The sequence below is a fragment of the Pan paniscus genome, chromosome 16 (assembly GCF_029289425.2).
Source record: "Pan paniscus chromosome 16, NHGRI_mPanPan1-v2.0_pri, whole genome shotgun sequence".
Lineage (NCBI taxonomy): Eukaryota > Metazoa > Chordata > Mammalia > Primates > Hominidae > Pan > Pan paniscus.
This window is the reverse complement of record NC_073265.2, coordinates 68,574,741-68,597,436: the sequence shown is the minus strand read 5'-3', so window position 1 is coordinate 68,597,436 and position 22,696 is coordinate 68,574,741. Positions and strand designations below refer to the sequence as shown.

The following is a 22,696-nucleotide window of genomic DNA, read 5'->3' as shown; positions in this document are numbered from 1 at the left end:
ACAGGCCACATGTTGCATGATTCCATCTACATGACATCTTCAAAGTGACAAAGGTACACAGATGGAGAACAGATTAGTTGTTAACAGGCACCAAGGGTGGTAGAAGGGAGGGCAGTGCGTGTGAGTATAAAGGACTGGCATGGAAGAGATCTCTGTAGTGATGGACAGAGTGTCTTGGTGATGGAGGTTGTATGCACCGTCCCATCATGGCCTGAAAGCTTTCTGTGAGCTGGCTCCTGGGTACCTTGAACTTCACTTTTTAACCACTATACCCCTTTCTCACTGCCACACCGATTCTTATCTCCATGCTGTTCCTCAAACAAACCCTTATATTCCCATCTCCAGACCTTTGCAATTGCTCTTCCCCCTACGCTGAAATGTCCCCTGCTCAAACAAAATCTCATCGATGAGAACTTCCTTACTACCCAATCTCAGTAATACCTATTCTCACTCCATCTCACTCTTTATACCCACACCTTTGTCTTTATAGCACTTATCAGTACCTAATATTACATACATTTACTACTTTATCTGTTTATTGTCTGGCTGTTCCATGAGATGTAAGTTTCACAAAGGCAGGAACTTTGTGTTTTATGTTATTATCTCCCCAGTGCTAAGCAGGGCCCAGTGTAACACAGACACTTAACAAATGGTTATTAACTACTTAATTAATTAAGATGACTAATCTTTTGTGATATGAGTTTTTCCTCAGTTTGCCTTTTGTCTTTTGGTTTTGTTTATACAGTGTATATGTGTGTGTTTGTGTGCATGCTTTACCATGCAACAATTTTAGATTCTAGGTAGTTAGATTTATCAACTTCTTTTATGATATTGTACTTCAAAGGACTCCCTTAAGGTAAATAATATTATTTTCAAAGATTTTCCTCTAGCATTTAAATTTTTTTTCTTTGTAATGTTTACAATTTTTATCTACCTGGAAGTTATTTTAGCATAAAGTATGAAGCAGAGATTAACCTTTTTGATATAAAAGTTGTGACACTGCTTTATTTTTCTTTTTGTTCACATAGTATATCTTTGCCAACCCTTCTTCAAATTTGCTGGACAACTTGGTCTTAATTGTGTTTCTTGTATACAACATCTTGTTTATGTTGCACACAACATAAAATTGGGTTTTGCTTTGTGATCCAACATTTTCTCTTCTGATAGATGAGTATCATTTTTCCTTATCTATATGTCAGATATGGTTGACGTAAGATCTTTTATCCTATCTTTATTGTTTATATCTCTGCTTCAAACTGTTGTTTTGTAACGGCAATTACTTATTTCTTAAACTGATAATGACGTATTTAGTCATAATTTTCATCTGCCCCCATCCACGTTTTTTAGTTTTTCTCATCTTTAATGTGTTTTTATGTGTCATTTTTATTTTGTCACATTTTTGTACCAACCAAGGTTTCTCAGCCTAGCACTGATGACACTCTGGGTCGTATACTTCTTCATCAGTGGAGGGCTGTCCTGTGCCTTGCAGGATGTTCAGCAGCATCCCTGGACTCTACCCAGTAAGCGCCTCCTCCTCCCCAGTTGTGACAGCTAAAAATATCTCCAGACATTGTCAAATGTCTCCTCAGGGGCAAAATCACTGGTAGTTGAAACTGCCGAAAGAGATCATGCGGTCCTTCCTTTTGATCCCTCATCTCTGCAAGAAGTGAATTCTTCCTGCTTGGGGATGAGCCCACACTCCAGTGAAGTAGGAATTTTTCTTATGGCACAGGGAAGGGGAATAAATGAATTCCTGTAAACTTTTCTGTTCCGCAGCCTACTGGGCTTGGCAGCTGTTCAGCAACTCACAGAGCAGTCTCTCTTCTCCATCTGCCTCGCTAACAGCAGCCACAGTGATCTAAAAACCTACGCCTGGCCATGGGCTCGCCTACCTAAAACCTGTCAAAGGATGAAGCTCAAGCTCCCTCTTATGGGATTTGTAGTATATTATGGCAATCTTTATATCATGGTAAGGCTCTTTTGCTGGCCCTTGCATCCTCTCCATCTTTACATATACCTATTCCCATCTTACCTTCTCTTCCTATGGTCCAGCCCAGCCAAAGTCCTTGCCTCCCCTGAGTACTCAAGACCACATGAAACTCTGTGCCTCTGCTCATGCTTCCTTCCATCATCTGCTGTCTTTCTTCCCTGCTGGCTTTCTTTCTTCACCTTTTTTTTTTTTTTGAGACAGGGTCTTGCTGCTGTGTCACTCAGGCTGAATGCAGTGGCATGATCGCAGCTCACTGAAGCCCCTGTCTCCCAGGCTGAAGCGATCCTCCCACCTCACTCTCCCAAGTAGCTGTGACTACAGGTACACACCACCACACCCAGCTAATTTTCTATTATTTTGTAGAGATGGGGCCTCAGTATGTTGCCTAGACTGGTCTCAAATGCCTGCATGCAAGTGATCTTCCTGCCTTAGCCTCCCAAAGTGCTGGGATTGCAGGCATGAATCACTATGCCCAGCAAATTACCTTTTATCTGACCCCTCTCACTCAATTGGCCACACTCTACCTTAAGCTAGTACCTCTGTCACAATTCATACTTGATAAGTGAATGGATGTATGAATTAGTGAATGGATACATGAAGGAATGATGTATTTTTCTTATTGATGTCATTCTGGCCAGTAGTTTGGCTTATTGGAAAATTAATGAATGAATGCATCAATGATACCACTTCCAAGTTACATCATAATTGACATAATGAGAAAATGCTGGAAAAATAACCTCCTTGCATTTAATAGTCCTGAATAACAATTATGGCTAAATTCATTAACTGTTGACTACACGCCAGGTGTATTAGTGATCTTTTGCTGCAAAACAAATTATCTCAAAATTTTTTGGCACTTCACGACTGCAAACACTGCTTATCACCATCTCAATGGATCAGGAATTTAAGAGAGATTTAGTGGGGTGACTCTGGCTCAGGGTCTCTCAAGAAATTGCAGTCCAGATAGATGCTGGCTGGGGCTGAGGAGGTTGAACTAGATGGTTTCCAACAGCTCAAACTCCATGACACTCTGTGATATGTTGACTGGCCCCGAAATTCCCACAACCTGATCTCTTGCAGAGACCCACAGTTCTCCCTGCTGAGGAGCAGCTTCTTGAGTGGAGACCATGGCTTGTGCCTGCCCAATCCTTGAGGTAAAGTTGAACTTTATTGATGTTTCTCTACTGTCCTCTTGTGGTCATTTCTCATATTGCTGCAGTTCTTCAAAAAGATGAAATTCAAGTATTTCTAGTAAAAGCTAATTACCGTGCTCAATACAGTACTTTAAACAGTATTTACTAGGAGCAATGGGAGATACACATTCATGTAATTTGGCTTTGGAGGGTTTAGTCTTACTAGCAGTGAGACACACAGCCCTAGAAGTGTATGATATTATGCAGTAGTGTGTGTGTGGTGTGGCTCAGAGCTAGATCAGAGGTCTAACACTGCTCTCTACACACATCACCTCCACCACCACCACCATCCTAATCACCACCATCATCACCACCATCACCACTACCATCATCACCACCATCATCCTAATCACCCCATCATCACCATCACCACTACCATCACATTCACACCATCACCACCACCACCATCAACACCACCATAATCACCACTATCACCATCATGTCATCACCACCACAACACCATTGCCACCACCATTACTACCATCACCACCATAATCACCATCACTACCACTCCTCTGTCATCACCACCCGCTAGCAGCTGCACTGTCACCACCATCACTGCCACCCTCATCATGACCACTACCATGATCACTGCCAACGCCACCCCAAATTTGGAGCTATCCGACACTGTGCACTTTTGCAATGGAAGTTAATAGAATCGACAGCAAATGAAACAGATTAGCTTAAAATTTAATATTTGTACAGTGTAGGGACCAGCCCCACAGGGTCGGAGGGTCTCTCCCCGTGTGCGGAGATGAGAGAGTGTAGAAATAAAGACACAAGACAAAGAGATAAAAGAAAAGACAGCTGGGCCCGGGGGACCACTACCACTAAGTCGCAGAGACCGGTAGAGGCCCCGAATGCCAGGCTGCACTGATATTTATTGGATACAAGACAAAGGGGCAGGATAAGGAGAGTGAGCCATCTCCAATGATAGGTAAGGCCATGTGGGTCACATGTCCACTGGATAGGGGGCCCTTCCCTGCCTGGCAGCTGAGGCAGAGAGAGAGAGAGGAGACAAAGAGAGAAACAACTTACACCATTATTAGAGACTTTTAGTACTTTCACTAATTTGCTACTGCTATCTAGAAGGCAGAGCCAGGAGTACAGGATGGAACATGAAGGCAGACTAGGAGCGTGACCACTGAAGCACAGCATCACAGGGAGACGGTTAGGCCTCTGGATAACTGCGGGTGAGCCTGACTAATGTCAGGCCCTCTACAAGAGGTGGAGGAGTACAGTCTTCTCTAAACTCCCCCGGGGAAAGGGAGAATCCCTTTCCCGGTGCTAAGTAGCGGGTGTTTTTCCTTGACACTTACGCTACCGCTAGACCACGGTCCGCCTGGCAACGGGTGTCTTCCCAGATGCTGGTGTTACCGCTAGACCAAGGAGCCCTCTGGTGGCCCTGTCTGGGCATAACAGAAGGCTCGCACTCTGTCTTCTGGTCACTCCTCACTATGTCCCCTCAGCTCTTATCTCTGTATGGCCTGGTTTTTCCTAGGTTATGATTATAGAGCAAGGATTATTATAATATTGGAATAAAGAGTAATTGCTACCAACTAATGATTAATGATATTCATATATAATCATATCTAAGATCTATATCTGGTATAACTATTCTTATTTTATATTTTATTATACTGGAACAGCTCGTGTCCTCGGTCTCTTGCCTCGGCACCTGGGTGGCTTGCCGCCCACAGTACAGAGCTTTTAATTGTACAAGGAACTTTCACAAATATTTTATTATTGAAACCTTGCAATAGCCCTAAGAGGTGAAGCCAGGGCAATTACCATCCTTCTATTTACTTTGCCTTTGAGATGTTTAATGCAGAAAATACTAATGGTAACATAACAAACACCCACATATCTGCCACTCAGGACTAACAAATGCTAATATTTTGTTATACATTCTTCAGATTTTTTAAAGAAAAAAATACTGCACAGATAAAATGGAAATCTCCTTTGTACCCCATCCCAATTTCTATCTTCAATTCCCAGAGGTAACCTTTTCTTTACAATCCGTGTTTTTATAATTTTACTATATATTATACATGAACACATTTATTTTTCCCATGAGCTATACAGAATAGTGTTTAATGTGTGTTTTTACTGATATATAAGTGATACCACATTGGGTGGTTTTCCTTTTTCACTGTACACTCTGGTGTGTCTTCAATATTATTTCATGTTGCTTTATTGGGAGCTATTTTATTCATTTCCAACTGTTATAAAGTATCCCCATATACAAGCATGCAACATTTTGTTTATTCATTCCCCTGTCCATGTGCATTTGAGTTATATTGTAATGTTTTATTACCATACACAATGCTGTAGTGAATATCATTGTACATTTCCCTTAATACCACATTTTGTTACAAACGAGGAAACTGAGGGTCAGAGGGGAGAGACCATGTGGTCTGTTCATCCTCACACAGCTCCCAGAAGCAGAGTCAGGATTTGATCACTACTGAACTGTTCCATACTCCAGGAATCTTCTGTGCACGTTCCTGCTGATGCGAGTGTGTGATCAATATCTTATAAAAGAGATCAGGAAAAAGGGAAGTAATTCAAGCTATGAAATTCACCTAGTCTTGATAAAATAGTGGTTCTAGTAGAATATAATTTAATTTTTTAAAAGCAGCATAGATTGAAAGACTTGGATGGAATTTATCTAACACTGCCTATTATTGGCTGAACTGTGTCCTCCCCTTTCTCCCAAATTATTCTATTTTTGTTTTTTGTTTTTACCCCAAATTCTTATGTTGAATTCCGAACCCACAGTGTCTCAGAATGTTACTGTATTTGGAGATAAGGCTTAAAGAAGTAATTAAATTAACTACAGTGAGCCCTAACCCAACATAACTGTTGTCCTTATATAAAGGGGAAATTAGGACACAGACATGCACAGGGAAGGGACCGTGTGAGGACAGAGAAGACAGCCATCTGCAAGCCAAGGAGAGAGGTCTCAGGAGAAACCAACCCTGTTGACACCTTGATCTCTGACTTCCTGCCTCCAGAACGGTGAGAAAATTAATTTCTGTTCTTTAAGCCACCCAGACTGTTGGACACTTTGTTATGGCAGCCCCAGCGGACTATGACACTTTGCAACTGATAGCAGCTAAAGCAGATAGATCCAATAGATTCTGGTCAGTTCACATACAGGCTTGGTAGTAGTGAGGCCTGTTCCACCAGGGTCCACCACAGCCCAGAGCTTTCAAGCCCCTTGCTCTGGTGACAGATGCACAAAGCATTTGTTGTCTGTTATTATTATAACTACTTTGACACTTGGAAGTTGTGACATGGTAAGTGTCCTGAGTGTTTCATGTACTGGAAATATCTATGTCCCTCTATTTTATAAGTCAATCGACCAACTCTAGTGGGTGTAGTGGGTGTAGTTTGCTGGGTTGGATCCACCTAGAGTAAAAATATTAGCTAGGGTGCTAACGTGTTTTTTTCTTTGTTTGTTTTTTGTGTTTGTTTTGAGACAGAGTCTTGCTCTGTCTCCCAGGCTGGAGTACAGTGGTGTGTGATCTTGGCTCACTGCAACCTCTGCTCACTGCAACCTCTGCTCACTGCAACCTCCATCTCCTGGGTTCAAGTCATTCTCCGGCCTCAGCCTCCCAAGTAGCTGGGACTACAAGCACCTGCCACCACACCTGGCTGATTTTTGTATTTTTAGTAGAGGCAGGGTTTCACCATGTTGGCCAGGCTGGTCTCGAACTGCTGACCTCAAATGATCCACTCACCTCGGCCTCCCAAAGTGCTGGGATTACAGGCATGAGCCACTGTGCCCAGCCCTAATGTAGTTTGTTTTTGGCTCTATCAAGACACCCCCAGATCCAGCTCCACTAGCCAGCCAGTGGGGGCCTAGCTTTTTGATGTTTTAATATCTGCCTGCCAGAGCCACAGAGGTTCAGAGAAGGGAAGATTTACAACCTCATGTATAAGAAATGCCCCACCTCCGTGGCACCAGAATAAGAAAGGAGTGAATCTGTAGCTCCAGACTCCACAGCCACACTTCAGCTGCCTCCCTTATCCCTGACCAATTATTCCTTTATCAAAATTTTTCATCAGGAATGGCTTGTATTGATCTTACAAACTTAGTTTTCAGGGCCTCTTGAGATGACCAAATGGCTTTCCTTATTTTCCTTACTAGCTGCATAGCCTTGGGAAAAGATTAAATTCTCTGTGTCTCAGTTTCCTCATCTGTAAGATGGGAGTATTAATGGTTCCTATGCTGCTGAGCTGTTGTGAGAGATTAATGAAATGCCACACAAAAAAGCACTAAGAACTGTGGTTGGTGCCTAGCAAGAACTCAATGTAATTTCTTTTGTAGTCATTAATGTTCTGTCAGGAAAAGTTAGAAAGCTAGCGTTTACATTTTCTCTTACCTTCCCTCACCTCCTAATTCTCAATTTCAATTTGCTGTATTGCAATTTTTAAATAATTAGACTTCATAAAATTTATAGTCCCTAGATTGTTCATAGTTGTCTAGCCTCAGCTGTATATTTTAATGGATGAAATGATTGCTTACCACCTGCCCTTTTTGTGATGGCCCCTTTCCTTTCCTTACTCAGTAGAGTTTTTCCTGGGGTAGCTGATTCAAGAGTGGTTCAAAGGTGCTCTGTGCCCTGAATTCCTTCTAGTTTTAGAAAGGCCACCTGTGGCCTTTGTAACTGAATGACAAATTAGCAGTGTATCATTTCCCTGGGTCCACACTGTCTCTCCCAGCGTTCCCTGAGGACAGTATTCCAGGGTCTTATCCCAGTAAATGTCAAGAAATAGTTTGAGGTCACATGATTTCTCCCTCTGACAGGTTACTTGCTTTTTTTGTCTTTGTTGTTTGTTTGATGAAACTTCAATGTTGTTTGTTTGTTTATTTTTCCTAGAAGCCCAGGAATATCACCAGAATCTGTCTGTGTTAATCATTTTGCTTTATTTTTTCCTGAAACGCAAGGTACCTTTTTAAACTGAGGATTTAGGTCTTCCTTGACTTTTATTAAGGCTTTCTTTTTTTATGTCTTTGAAATTGTTCTGTTTTCTTCTTCAGGAACACCAATTACCTGCATGATGGATATCCTTGTTGTACAAAGCTGTCTGGCTCTCCCTAATAACTTTCAGCTTTTTGTTCTTTTTGTTTTCCATTTGTTTTTCAGACAGTCTTCTCAAGCCTTTCTTTAGTGTCCCTCCCTTGATTTCAGCAGTGCAGTGCCTGTTCTCATTTTGGCATCTTAAAGTTAACTATCATTTCTGAAATGATGTTTCCTCTTCCACATATTCCCTGAGACTGGACAGCTCCTTTTCATCTCTTTTGTTGTATTATAACCCCTTCTACAATTTCTTGTAACCTTCTCTGAAGTCTTGTTGCCTTTTTTAATTTTTTTCCTTTTTCTAAGACTATGAGGAAAAAAATGTGTGCAGTTTGACTTCCTGGAGTAATTCTTCTGAAATACATTTCCTGTGTGCCTTCTATTTGTTACTTTGCCGTGATCCTGGTCTTGAATTGTCACTTTTCCTTTTGTGATCCAGGTCACTGATTTGCTGAAGAGTCACACTGTGTGGGGAGAAGTTGAGGCAGAAGCAAGCTGCGAGTCAGAGGTGCCTTCTCCACATCCTTTCTCATCGGTTCTCCTGAGATTTGGGGCTATAAAGCTCCCCCCGACCCTTCCTTCACCTGCCACATCTCCTGCACACCTGCCTGAAAAGCTTCTCCTCTGACCCCACCTGCCCTGCCACTCTGAAATGAGGAAAAGAGAAGGGGTCACCCCTGCTGCTCACACATGGCCCCTAGATGCTGCCATTCCAAGCTCCACCATTTGGCCATTCAGGACCAAAACCTTCTTCTTTTAGGAAAGTCTTAACCCTCTAGGACTGTTCTAGTCCTCTCCTTCCCTTTAGTTCAAATATCACTGCATTTGACAGCCACTCTTCATAGCTAGTGATTTTTGACTATGGCTCTTTCCTGGTTTCAGTAATTTAAATTCTATTTTACTCTTATTTGCTTGGGTTGATTTTAAGGAACTGGATGTCGGGGGAAGACAGGGATCTTCCTTTTTACATCAAAGCCCAAGATAATTAGTTTAGAACAGTTACTCTTAAGCTATTAGTTCTATTAATTTGCTATTAGCTAATAGAAAATTAAGTTCTACTAATTTGTTATTGTCTGTGAGGCTACTCTGGATTTGTGATAATCTTATCTAACCACAAATGCTTAGGAGGAAATTTTCCCCAATTTCTTAGAGCTGAGGTGAGTGCATATATATTAATAAAATTAGTTTTGATTCAAACCATGTTTGAAGGAGAATCTGCCTGAGTACAGCCCTGTTTTACTTAGTTTGAAATATTATATTGTCATTTGAGGACTCTTTCCTACTAATTCTAATTCTCACAGTAGCTTTAAACAAAGGGTGTGGGGGCCTCAGCCACCAGGAGTCTATATTGAACAAAGGTAGCCAAGCCATTACTGTTTCCTGTGCACTACTGAAAGCTGAAAATAGCCCAACAAAACATGTGGAACTCTTATCAAGTTCTTGAACGATTTCTCCAGGATGTGATCAAAAGTATAAAAGTAGTTACTGGTGCAGAAGCCATATCTGAAGACTATTTCTTCCTATGGTCAAATATTGAACTGAAAAACACAAACCTGCGGAAGGAAAATAGCCTTAAACTATGTTAGCATCTCCAGAATTATAATGGCTGAGTAGTTTTGAGGGCATACAAAGGCTTATGTCTAGAGTTATATTAGGAAAAAGACAGTTGCTTTCTACATAACCTAAAAGTTCCAGTTTGCAGTTTGGTGGTGAGCAGGGAGGAGTTAACAACATTCTAGTCTGTCACTGCCACCAGAGCTGGAAAAACAGGTTCTCCCCAAACTTGCTCCATATCCTGTCATTCAACTGTGTTAGATTTTGCTTGCCTATGAGTTTGACCAAGAATGTTCTATCAGCATTCTTACAATTTTGCTTAAATAAATGTCACAGGGGAATGGTCTCCCCAGTAGACCTGTACCAGGTAAAGTCCTAGCACAGATGCACTCCGACTTTTGGTTCTTTGGAGATGAATGTCCTAGAATACACAGAGTTTAAAGACTGTCCCACTGCAGGCAGGCAGTCAGAATGGAGTGCAAGAGAAGGATTTATGCAAATGTCAAAGCACAGAGGAAGCAAACCAGGCGAGATGGAACACTGGGCAGTCAGGGGCCATTCATTCCTGCACAGACTGGGAATAAAGTGGCCACAGGCTTCACCTCAGCTATGTTTTTCCCTAAGGCTGGAGAGGAGGTGAGCCTGAAAGTTTGGAAATGACGAAGTTAAATTGCTAGACTCCATGTCCCACATCATACAATATAGAAGCCCAGAATACATCATAAACACTAGATCAGATGACTTTTGTTCAGAATGTCACCCAGCTGTGCTCCAGGAGGGAGATATTAATCCATGGGAAATCACAACCAGGTAGGTCCGTGGGCCTGGAAGGAGGCCACCATGAGACACTTACAGCTGAATGATAAGCGAGAATGGGCCTGCCGGTTTTACCTTGTCTGGAAAGCAGCCCGCCTTGCCCCAGCATACTGGCCAAGCCTCTCAGACGGCAACATCTTCCTGATGGCAATAAACTATGGGACTATTGCTGGAGGGTTGCCCTTAAGAGAAAAACCAAGTCTTTAACATGTCTTAGTGGGAGGAAGATTCTGGTAAAATAATAGCTTGAATGTGCCCCAATTGCCCTCTACTCCCACTTTTAACTCATCCACCTCACCAGGCTGAAGAGTTTCGCATTGGCCAGATGGCCTGTGTGAGCGAGGCATCACCACATCTGAGAGTTTTGAAGCAGCTGTACAGGATTGTCTCCCTTGGAGCCTGATGGACAATCCTGTCTGCTGCTCTCAGTTAGTACAGTTATTAATTCTATCCATTGATGATGGCGGTATCTACCTGCTCTATCATTCCCTCCATTGGTTCCTTTAACATCAGTATGTAATCTTCCTGTTCAGTACGATAGTTTGCCTTGAATTCTATTTTGTCAGATGCTATGGCTATTGCCTCACTTTTCATTTGGTTATTTCCCTGGAAAGTCTTTTTCATCCTTTTCTTTCTTATTTATGTATTTATTTATTTTTGAGACAAGGTCTTGCTCTCTTACCCAGGCTGGAGTGCAGTGGCACAATCATAGCACACAGCAGCCTCTGTCTCCCAGATTCAAGCAATCCTCCCACCTCAGCTTCCACAGTGTGTAAGAGTTCCCTTTTCTCTGCATCCTCACCAGCATTTGTTATTTTTTGTCTTTTTGATAATAGCCATCCTAACTGGGGTGAGATGATACCTTGTTGTGGTTTTGACTTGCATTTCTCTGATAATTAGTGATGTTGAGCATATTTTCATATATTTTGTCGGCCATTTATATGTCTTCTTTTGAGAAATATTCATTCAGATTGTTTGTCCATTGTTTAATTGGATTTATTTTTTATCTTTGATATGTTTGAGTTCCTTGTACCGTCTGGATATTAATCCTTTATCTGATGAATACTTTGAAAATATTTTCTCCTGTTCTTCAGATTGTCTCTTCACTCTGTTTCTTTTGCTGTGTAGACTTTTTAGTTTGATATTATCCTTTATTTATTTATTTATTTTTTTTGCTTCTTTTGCCTGTTCTTTTGAGGTCTTATTTATAAAATCATTTCCCAGACCAATGTCCTGAAGTGTTTTTCCTTTGTTTTCTTCTAATAGTTTTAACATTTGTGGTCTTACATTTAGGTCTTTGATCCATTTTGAGTGGATTTTTGTGTTGGGTGAAAGATAAGGGTCTACTTTCATTCTTCTGCATGTGGATTTTCAGTTTTTTCAGCACCATTTATTGAAAAGACTGTCCTCCCAATGAAGGTTCTCAGCATTTTTGTCAAAAATCAGTTCACTGTGTTATGGTTTGGGTTTATGTCCCCACCAAATCTCATGTCAAACTGTAATCCCCAATGTTGGAGGTGGGGCCTGCTGGGAAGTGATTAGATCATGGGGGCAGATTTATCATGAATGGTTTAGCACCTCTTGGTGCTGTCCTCACAATCTGGTTGTTTAAAAGTGTGTGGCACCTCCCCTCTTGGTCTCATACTCCTGCTTTCACCATGTGAAGTGTTGGCTTCATGAGTAAAAGCTCCCTTAGGCCTCCCCAGAAACAGATGCTACTATGCTTCCTGTACAGCCTACAGAACTGTGAGCCAATTAAACCTTTTTTCTTATGAATTACCAAGTATTGGGTATTTATTTGTATCAATGTGAGAATGTACTAATATAGCTATAGATATGTAGATTAATTTCTGGGCTTTCTATTGTGTTCTCTTGATCTATGTGTCTGTTTTTATGCCAGTACCATGCTGTTTTGGTTACTACAGCTTTGCAGTATACTTTGAGGTCTGGTAGTGTGATACCTCCAGGCTTTGTTCCTTTTGCTCAGGATTGTGTTGGCTATTTGGGGTCTTTTGTGGTTCCATATAAATTTTAGGATTTTAAAAATATTTCTGAGAAAAATATAATGAGTATTTTGATGGGGATTGCCTTTAATCCACAGATTGCTTTGGGTAGTATGGTCCTTTTAACAATATTAATTTTTTGATCCATGAGCATGGGAATTTTTTCCAATTATTTTATCCTCTTCAATTTCTTTCATCAGTGATTTGCAGTTTTCCTTGTAGAGATTTTTCACATCCTTGGTTAAATTTATACCTAGGTATTTTATTTATTTTATAGATATTATAAATGGGATTGCCTTCTTGACTTCTTTTTCAGCTAGGTTGTAGTTTGTATATATAAATGTTACTGTGTTTTGTATGTTGATTTTGCATCCTGCAACTTTACTGAATTTGTCAATTTTAATAGTTTTCTGGTGGAGTCTTTAGGTTTTGCTAGGAATAAGACCATGTCATTTACAAACAAGGACAATTTGAATTGCTCCTTGAATGACCTTTATTTCTTTATGTTATCTAATTGCTCTGGCTAGGACTTCCAGTACTATGTTGAATAAGAGTGGTTAAGAGTGGGCATCCTTGTCCTGTTTCAGTTCTTAGAGAAAAAGCGTTCAGCTTTTCACTGTTCAATATGTTAGTTAAACCTTAGCTGTTTAGTCATTGCCTTTCTTGGGGTGTGGTGAGGCAAGGAGGTGGGGAATGAGCACCGGGCATCTCTAAATAGCCATCCTGTTGCTGTCATTTTTAACATTCTACTTTTATATTTTTCATATATAGCATTTCTACTTGGTTCTTTTTATGACTTCTTGTTACAGCAAAATATTATTAAAATATTCTCTTGTAGAGTATATTTATCATGCTGCTTAAAAAAATTGTGGTCCACATGTGTCACACCAAGTGTCAGGTTCCAGCCCATGCTGAGGTCCAAGGGGAGTGGGTGGATGGGTGGCGGACAGCAGGAAGAACATTCGGGGGCTGTAGACAGGTGAAATATGGTTTTATTCAGCAGCTCTCTCATGCTGTCTGCTTTTATCTCCGCTACCTGCTCCGGCTCTGAGGCTCCTGCAGCTCCTGCGGCTCCCACACTTACAGCTGCATTCCCTGGCCTGCCAGGCCACCTCTGCCTTACAGGGTCAACAGCTTCACACTCTCTCCCTCTCCGGGCACAAGCTGTATGTGCAATGTCAGCAGGGCAGTTATACCTTTTACAAACAATAGTGGCTCTGAGCCAAGTACGAGCTTACACAAACAGGCTATATAACAAGTGGAGTTATGCGCCTGTGTGCTAAACTTGCTGAGTCACTCTGGCCAGGATGTCTGCCTCCGCCTATTCCTGACCAAAGCACATCCATTTACCTTACAACATGTTCCAGTGATTCTGGTATAACGATATTTTGTATCCATTTGTTGTATCTCCTGCAGTCTAGCTGTTTGGGGCTGTGAGTCATGCTCCCATGAGGTCTGGTGATGTGTATTGAGAAGGGCTAAAGGCCAGGCCCTGGTTGTTGTCTCTTTAGAGAGTTTAAGGGAAGGAAGGGAACCCCTGGACAGAGAAAATCACAGTGGAAAATCTCCATTTGCTAATACTTGACAACTTCATTCAAAGTTCACTTTAAACTCTCAGAAACAACCACTTTGGAATAAAATGGTGGCCTTAGTTTTTAATCCACCACCCCTAGGTATTAGAAAGGGGGGGATAAGGAGGACTGGATTCCACCCAGACAGGGGCTTTGATCTACCTGCTATCGTCCCATACGGCCACCAGCAACCTGGGCTGTGCCACTGAATTCATGGCAAAGGGGGCGGCTGTGGGTGCCTTAAGGCAACACATGGGAGAGGCAGGCACAGAATGGAAATGTTTTTCCTCCAACTTTGCTTCTCAGTGCTCTCCAGGGGCCTCTGCCCCCAGGCTACAGTGTCCTCCCACCCCTCTCCACAGACCCCTCTTCTAGTTTCTCACAGCTGTGTGTGAGAGACTTCCTCAGATGCAGGCTTCTCTCTTGCTTCTGTGGTTTCTCCAGGCTTGATGTGGAGGATGGTCACCTTGCCAGGTCACTACCTGAAGATGATATGGGGTCTTTGTAACTTCTCCTTGTCCCCAACCCCATCCAACACATACACTTACTCCACTGTTTTGCAGCTTCCAGATGTCTGTCCACCAGGTGCAATGCAAACCCAGCCCATTTTGGGGGGCTGGCTGTGAGCATGGCTAAACCAAAGGTCGTGTCCCAGGTGCAGCCCACCCAGGCTTTAGACCTGCTTAAGGCCCAGTTTTTTTGCATAGAAGTCAGGGGAATAGATAAATTTTAGTTAATATTTAAATTGCCTGAAAGATTACTTTATAAATTAAAAGGAGAATGGGGTTAATTTTTTTTTACAATTAAAAATGCAACTCAAATATATTTTCTTTTCGAAGGCAAGTGATACGAGAAGCCAGATTATCATCAAAAGACTGCTTGGTGATGCTAAGAGGATCAGCTGTGACTTTTTCTTCCTCCTATATCACACAACCCACTGGCTCCCTTGTGCTTCTTTCCTTTTGCGATGAATACAGTTACCAAGAAAGGTGACTTTTTTAAACCAATGTTGAATCAAAGTCCAAGAGAAAGTAACATGCTTTGGCATTCACTAGAGAGCTTGAGCAGAAGCAGCTTCATTTTCTATGAAGAGCAGAACAGTCTCCAACAGTTATATGTCATTTGGGAGTTCATAACTATATTATATTTACTTTCGTAGCTCTTAGAATTCTTACACAAGCCCCCAAACACATAGAAAAAGATATGGCCATTGGCTGAGTGCTGCCACCCTAACTAACCCCAAGGAAGCAACTATTTTCTATTTTATTTTAGAAGGGTTGTGATCAGATAAAATGAACCATCCCTCAAATGACTATAGCACATAACACTGAAACTCCAGGGAGAAGCAAATAAAAGCTGTCGAATTGCCAGTTCCAACAAGAAGTAGCAAGAATGTCTGACAATACTTTCTCATAGATAGATCTAGATGGTCAGACTCTCCCAGATACCATCACATCAAGTTTATTTAGTAGTGTTTCTTTGGGTGCGTGTGAGTAGAAAGAAGGAAATTAGTATTTGTCTCAGACCAGTATTGCGCTAGGCACATTTGCATACAGGATCAAACAGCAGGGCTGGAAGAAATACACTGAATACACAGGTCTCTGTGCTCGAACATTTGTACATTTAAAAGAACATCCAGCCTTTTCCCAGAATTTTCCAACCCAGGGGTGATTATATGTGTATTTGCAGTTTTGTTCTAATCATCCCGTTTTCTAGAGTTTTAGTTCATTTAGGCTACTATGACAGAATACCACAGATTGGGTGACATATAAATAACAGAAATTTATTTCTCACAGTTCTGGAGACTGGGATGTCCAAGATTAAGGCATTGGCAGATTTAGTGTTTGGTGAGATCCCATTTCTGGTTCATAAATGGCTGTCTTCTCACTGCATCCTCACGTGGCAGAAGGGGCTAGGGACCCACTATAGTTTGGATGTTTGTCCTACCAACCTCATATTAAAATTTGATACCAGTGTTGGAGATGGGGCCTAGTGGAAGGTGTTTGGGCCATGGGGGCAGATCCCTCATGGATGGCTTGATGCTGTCCTTGCTGTAGTGAGTGAGCTCTTACTCTATTAGTTCCCACAAGAGCTGGTTCCTAAACAAGGCCTGGCAACTCACCGCTCTCTCTTGCTGTCTCACCCTGTGATCTCTGTACACTGGCTTCCCTTTGCCTTCTGCCATGAGTGGAAGCACCCTGAGGCCCTCACCAGATGCCCCCACCTGCAAAACAGTGAGCCAAATAAACCATTTTTTCTTTATAAGTTACTCAGACTTGGGTATTCCTTTATCGCAACACTAAGCAGACTAAATAGGCCTTCCCTCAGGCCTCTTTTATAAGAGCACTAATCTCATTCAGGAGGGCTCCACCCACAGGACTCTGTCACTTCCCAAATGTCCCACCTCCTAATACCATCACCTTGTGGGGAAGAATTTCAACATATTAACTGGGGAGAAACAGAATATTCTGTCTATAGCACCTAGAATCTGCAACAAGTGATTGTTCCTTCCTTCTTCCCGCCCTCCTCCCTATTTTAAGTTGAGGAGAGTTTAAAGGAGGAAATATTTACAAAGGTTGGGCAGGGTTAAGGTAAAGCCCCAAGACTAGCAATAGCTAAAAGTTGTTCCCATCCCAGACATAAAGAGGCCAAGGGATGAGTCCTTACAGAACCAGAGAGAACATGGAACAGGTGGTCTTGCTATTAATTAAACTAGAAATCAATGCCGCTCCCCAGGGGCTGTGACAGCTCAGGAGCCCCTTTTGAAGTTATAGGAAAAAATGGTTTTAATAAAATAAACTACGCATTTCTGGACACCCCTCCGGGCTATTTGATTCTAAGCTTCCTCTTTGAGCTATTTTTGCAACTTTGTGTTTTCTCCACATAGCATATCCTTTTGGATTACTGATTCTAGCCTGGTTCAGTGTCTTCAAGCTGTTTTACAACTCTGTATAAATGCGTCTGTTCTTTGAATTATCTTTTGAATCATTATGATGTTTGTCTGGTTCCTTCATTGATTAGTACATAAAATAAAACCTCTAACGTGCTATGATGGTTAATATGAGGTGTCAACTTGATTGGATTGAAAGATGCCTAGATAGCTAGTATTGTTTCTGGGTGTGTCTGTGAAGGTGCTGCTAGAGGAGATTAACATTTGACTCAATGGACTGGGAGAGGATGACCCACCTACCCTCAGTGTGGGTGGGCACCATTCAATCGGCTGCCAGCAGTGCTAGAACAAAGCAAGTGGAAGAAGGTGGGATAAGATGGCTTGCTGAGTCTTCCGGCTTTCATCTTTCTCCCATGCTGGATGTTTCCTGCCCTTGGACATCAGACTGCAGGTTCTTTGGCCTTTGGATTCTTGGACTTATACCAGTGGTCTGCTGGGGGCGCTCTTGGGCCTCTGGCCACAGACTGAAGGCTGCACTGTTGGCCTCCCTACATTTGAGGTTTTTGGACTCGGACTGAGCCTCTACTGGCTTCCTTGCTCCTCAGCTTGCAGAGGACCTATCGGGGGACTTCACCTTGTGATCGTGTGAGTCAATTCTCCTTAATAAACTCCCTTTCATATATACATCTATCCTATTAGTTCTGTCCCTCTGGAGAACCCTAATACACGTGTTCATTTTATATAACACTTAATGATTTTATCCTTTTTTGGAAAATTATCTTTCAACAAAGAAAACATCACCTCCCCGCTAAAGTTATCCTGCAGAGAATGCCCTGCAGTAAAGTTGTCTAGGCCTCGAGGATTAAAGCTTTCTTACCATACAAAGCCATTTTACTTCCAGACAGTTGCATCGCAAGGGTTCAGAATCAGCACCACAAACCAACTCTTGGTCTTTGGAGCCAAGACCAGCTTGCCAGTGCAGATCCGTAATTATTTTATGAGGGAATCTCATCGCAGAAGCTCTACTGTCTCTTAAAATCTATGGTATGGAGCAAACCAACACCATTGGACCATTTTTGAAAATCTCTCATAATAATCCAGAACCTCAATTAGAGTCAGAGGTCCTATGTCTTTTCCCTGGGAGATTCCGTTTCCTATGTGAGCTAGCAGATGTGCCTTCAAACTCCACCTGTCAGTTCCACCCAGGCCTCAAATTTAAAGGGATTTTACTGAAAACAGGGTGAATCCTAATTCTGTTTACCAATGCATAAGCCTGAAGTTCCTGGCCAGTAAAAATACTCCCTTCTGCCCATTTTACAGATGAGGAAATGAAGGTTCAGAGAGGTTCAGTACCTTACCCAAGATGGCACAAGTAGCACATAGCAGACCTGGATTCAAATCCTGAAAGGTCAGCCCCAACCCAGTCCTCTTTCTACTAAAATGCCAGTGCTGACACCCTTTTCCACCAAGCTGCCCAGATGTCAACGAGTCTCTCCAGAAAATCCAGATGCAAATAGCCTCTCCTATTTCTTTTGCTTAAATATCCTCTAAAAGAACTTGAGAAACTCTAAAGCCTCATACATTTTTAAAGCTGACATCTAAAATATTTCATCATGAATTTAAATAGTTACAAGGGAGGTAATTTCTACCATATATTAAACATTACTTTTTAAAAAATTACATCACTATTTTAATTATATTCAGTGGATTCTAATTACTAAGATGATTTGATACCCATCATCATCCATAAATAAATGCTCAGAAATTTTCCATCTTTCCCCTTCCTTCTTAGAGTCATACTTCCATTTCATCTTTCTTATGGAATTGTATTACTCTGTTTGAAATTATATAGAGTACCCTATTGTATTTCTCTATAACAAAAAATCTTCAATTTCAAAATGTTTCATATGCTGTTTAACTGTAAAGCTGTAAGTGTTAAAAATATTTCTTCTGGGGCCGGGTGCAGTGGCTCACGCCTGTAATCCCAGCACTTTGGGAGGCCGAGGCAGGTGGATCACGAGGTCAGGAGATCGAGACCATCCTGGCTAACACGGTGAAACCCCGTCTCTACTAAAAATACAAAAAAATTAGCCAGGCGTAGTGGCGGGTGCCTGTAGTCCCAGCTACTTGGGAGGCTGAAGCAGGAGAATGGTGTAAACCCAGGAGGGGGAGGTTGCTGTGAGCCGAGACTGCACCACTGCACTCCAGCCTGGGCGACAGAGTGAGACTCTGTCTCAAAAGAAAAAAAAAATTTCTTCTGGATTGGGAAGTTATTTCAACTGTTATTAGTACCTAATTGATCAAAACATAAACACTGCATAAGCAGTACATTTTATTGCCAACATTATTTCCTAAATCAGCCAGTGGGGCAGGGTTTTTGTCCCCTCAATGAATCTACATATTTATGGATAAATGATTACAAGGTTATATAAATAAAACAGGTATCACCAGCAATCCTATTTTTTTTAAGGTTGAAAGAACCTAGTTTCCATAAAAAAGTGGAAGACAACGTGAGTTTTAGTAAAGCTGTGTCCTTCAATTCTTTAAACTCCTTTCTCAGTGCTTGATAAGCATTACATTCAGGCTGGTGGTTCCCTCAGAGGGTGAAGGAGAAGGGCAGGTAGAGAACATTCCAGAAGCAATGGGTCATGTTGCAGTGCTTAATCTAGGTAGCAGGAGCATAGGATTTTTGTATTGTTTTTCACTTTAGACATATTTCACCTTAGACATATTTCATAAGTAACCTTTTATATATACCCAGTACTTAATTCTAAAATAAGAGAAAAGAAATATCAAAAACATATGAAAGATAAGCAACATTTATCCTTCAATCAAGCTAAATAAGTGAGGCTTATGGGGTATCCTTTTAAAGAGATTATTTCGCTTCCTTTCCTACAATGCATTAACGCCTGTCAGACGGTGCAGGATTTCAGATTTGATAGGTTTCCTTCAGCGGAGACACTGTATCTTCCCTCCAGACCTACTGCACAGATATCTGATTGGTATGCATTCATTTCTTACTAATGGGCAAGGAGGACTAAGGGCAAGTGAGACCGTACCATCTTGAAGAGTGGTTGGGAGGGACTTCACTGATAATGTGCCTTTGGGTCGGAAGGAAATGATGGAGCAGGGCATGCAGATACCCGGGAGAAGGTATTATCAGAGGAAACAGCATTTGCAAAGTTCCGTTGTACAACATGGTGTGAGCATGCGAGGAGACTTCCTATTTTGTTTTCAGTCACCTGGGAGGGGTCATTTCTTGCCCACTCTATACATCTCTGCACAGCACCCCATGCACCTCTCCAGGTACTCTATGTCACATTCTAATTATTTATGCACACACCCATGCTCTGCAGTAAGCTCTGGAGTCCTTTAGGGCAAAGAAATAAAGGCACAAGTCTCCAGGATGCTCACACTTAGTTTTTATTAGCCACAGTTGCCCACAGTTTTCTACCTCCTAGGAAATACACAGCTCACCAAGGGCACCCAGTCACCATTCTGTCCTGCTTGCATGGCTGACACTGTTGCTCACCGAGGGTGAGCAGATCTGCAAAGTCACCCAGGGCCTGGTTTCCTCAGGTACAGAGAACCCCAAAGAAAGAAGAGCCAGAACTTAGAGCCCCTTTCTTCTCCATATGGGATAGGACACCCAAGACAAATGACCCATGCATCATGAAACAGAGGCAGGGCCCTAAGCTGCCCAAGAGGCCTGGGCACTTGGAGTTCCTGCTACCAGCCAGGCCACTGAACCATTGCCTGCCCACCCTCCCACAGTGGCTAATCCCTGGCCTAGTTGTAAATATCTTTTCAGCTGCACACTTAATGAAGTCGGATGCCTTCTGATTACTGGTCTCTGAGACCTTCAGCTGCTGAGGTGCAAGAATCAAGCATGGGCATGAAAGGCAAAGGGCTACCACAGCAGCATCGTTCTGCCTCCACCCTGGGCTACGCGACCCAGCCCAGCAGGCTGTGACCTAGGAGAGCTGCTCCAGCCTGGGGCATGAGGGGCCCTAGAGCAGGATGCCGGGGCTAGGAGTGGACTGCCCTGCTGATGGGTCGTTTTTCTGTGAAGAAGCTTTTCAACAGTAGCACCTGACTGAAGCTGACCACGAACAGGGCAATCGTCTCGCCAACAGACCAGTAAGAGACTCGGCTATTAAGGTCTTCCGCTCGGGCCCGGTCCTGGGCCTCCCGCAGCCGGTAATGCGTCTGGGAGTCAATCACCGTTTTCAGAGCCTCATGGATGGTCACGCAGGCGGACTCCATCTGGGCAGGAAGAGAAAAGCAGTCACACTGCTAACCCATAGACAAATGTGGGATCCAGCAAACAGCAAGTGCTGTTGTCAACATCCTAGGTGATATCCACTGAATGCTAACTATGAGTCTGTGCTAAGGGTTTTACGTGGTTTTATTTAATCCTCACAACAAGCCTAATTGAAGCTCAGAGAGGTTAAGTAACTTGCCCAGAGTCACACAGTTAGTATGTGGCTGAGTTAGAGTCTGAGTCCTGAGCCTATGCTTTCAAGCCCTATACTCTCTTATCCAATCCTTACAATACTCCTGATAGGCACGGATCATTACCCTCACTGTTAACGAGGGCTTATCCCACACACAGATGAGGAAACTGAGGCTCCAAGAGGCTACACGAAATGCCCAAAGTCATACAACTAATAAACAGCAAAGTGTGAACTAGACCACAGTTGTGTTTGGACTCTGAATCCACTGCTCATGCTCATTCTATTATGTAATTGCTGCCTATAGTTTTATGTATAAACATAAACACATGAAGACACACGCTTCATGTATGTAAGCACATGCACACACATGCAAAGACACATATATATAAACAGGCACTACATAGACACATACGCTCATGTGTAACACATACTACATCATAACTTTCTTTACCTGCAAAAATATTCAGTGTGGTAGGCAGAAGTCTGAAAATGTCCTTCCTACCACCACCAAGGTCCCCCGCCCTAATTCCAGAAAGCTGTGAATATGATGAGCCGTCACCTCTGTGACTGCATCATGTTAATATGACACAGCTGACCTGAAGATGGGGAGGTTATCCAGGCCTGATCCCATCACAGGAGCCCTCAGACACCAGGAGCTTTCTCCAGCTAGTTGCAGAAGAAGTCAAGACAGTTCTGAAGCATGAGAAAAATTCAATGTGCCACGCTGGCTTTGAAGGTGGAAGTGACCACTTGCCAGGACCAGAAAAAGGCCTCCAGGCGCTGAGGGTACAACAGTCAGCAAGGAAATGGGGACCTCAGTCCTACAACCACAAAGAACTGAACTCCACCAACAACCTGAATGAGCATGAAAGCAGATCCTTCCCCAGAGCTTCCAGGTAGGAGCCCAACCTGCCACCACCTCGACATCAGGCTTGGGAGACCCCAAAGAATCTGGCCAACCTGCCCAGGCTCACAGCATACAGAGCTGTGCGGTAATAAGTGAGTATTGCATTAAGACACTATGTTTGTAGTAATTAGTTACTCAGCAATAGACAACACATTATGCCTGTGGGAAAACGTTGAGTTCTTATTCACAGGCAGCCTCTAAACCACCATGTATCCAAGACCTAGA

General features: G+C 42.4%; 1 protein-coding gene across 2 annotated transcripts in view; it reads right to left on the bottom strand.

The window, feature by feature from the left end:
* The window catches only part of TMED3 (transmembrane p24 trafficking protein 3), a 75,847-nt gene that overhangs the window by 43,570 nt on the left and 9,581 nt on the right, over window positions 1-22,696 (bottom strand). The window contains exon 3 of one of the 2 annotated variants that reach the window (XM_003810720.5): window positions 20,508-21,373. The exons of the other annotated variant lie outside the window; for it this stretch is intronic. Coding sequence (XP_003810768.1) covers window positions 21,137-21,373 — 237 coding nt within the window. The 3' untranslated portion in view covers window positions 20,508-21,136. Of the gene's footprint in view, window positions 1-20,507; window positions 21,374-22,696 lie in introns of those variants that run through there. 2 annotated transcript variants of the gene reach the window in all.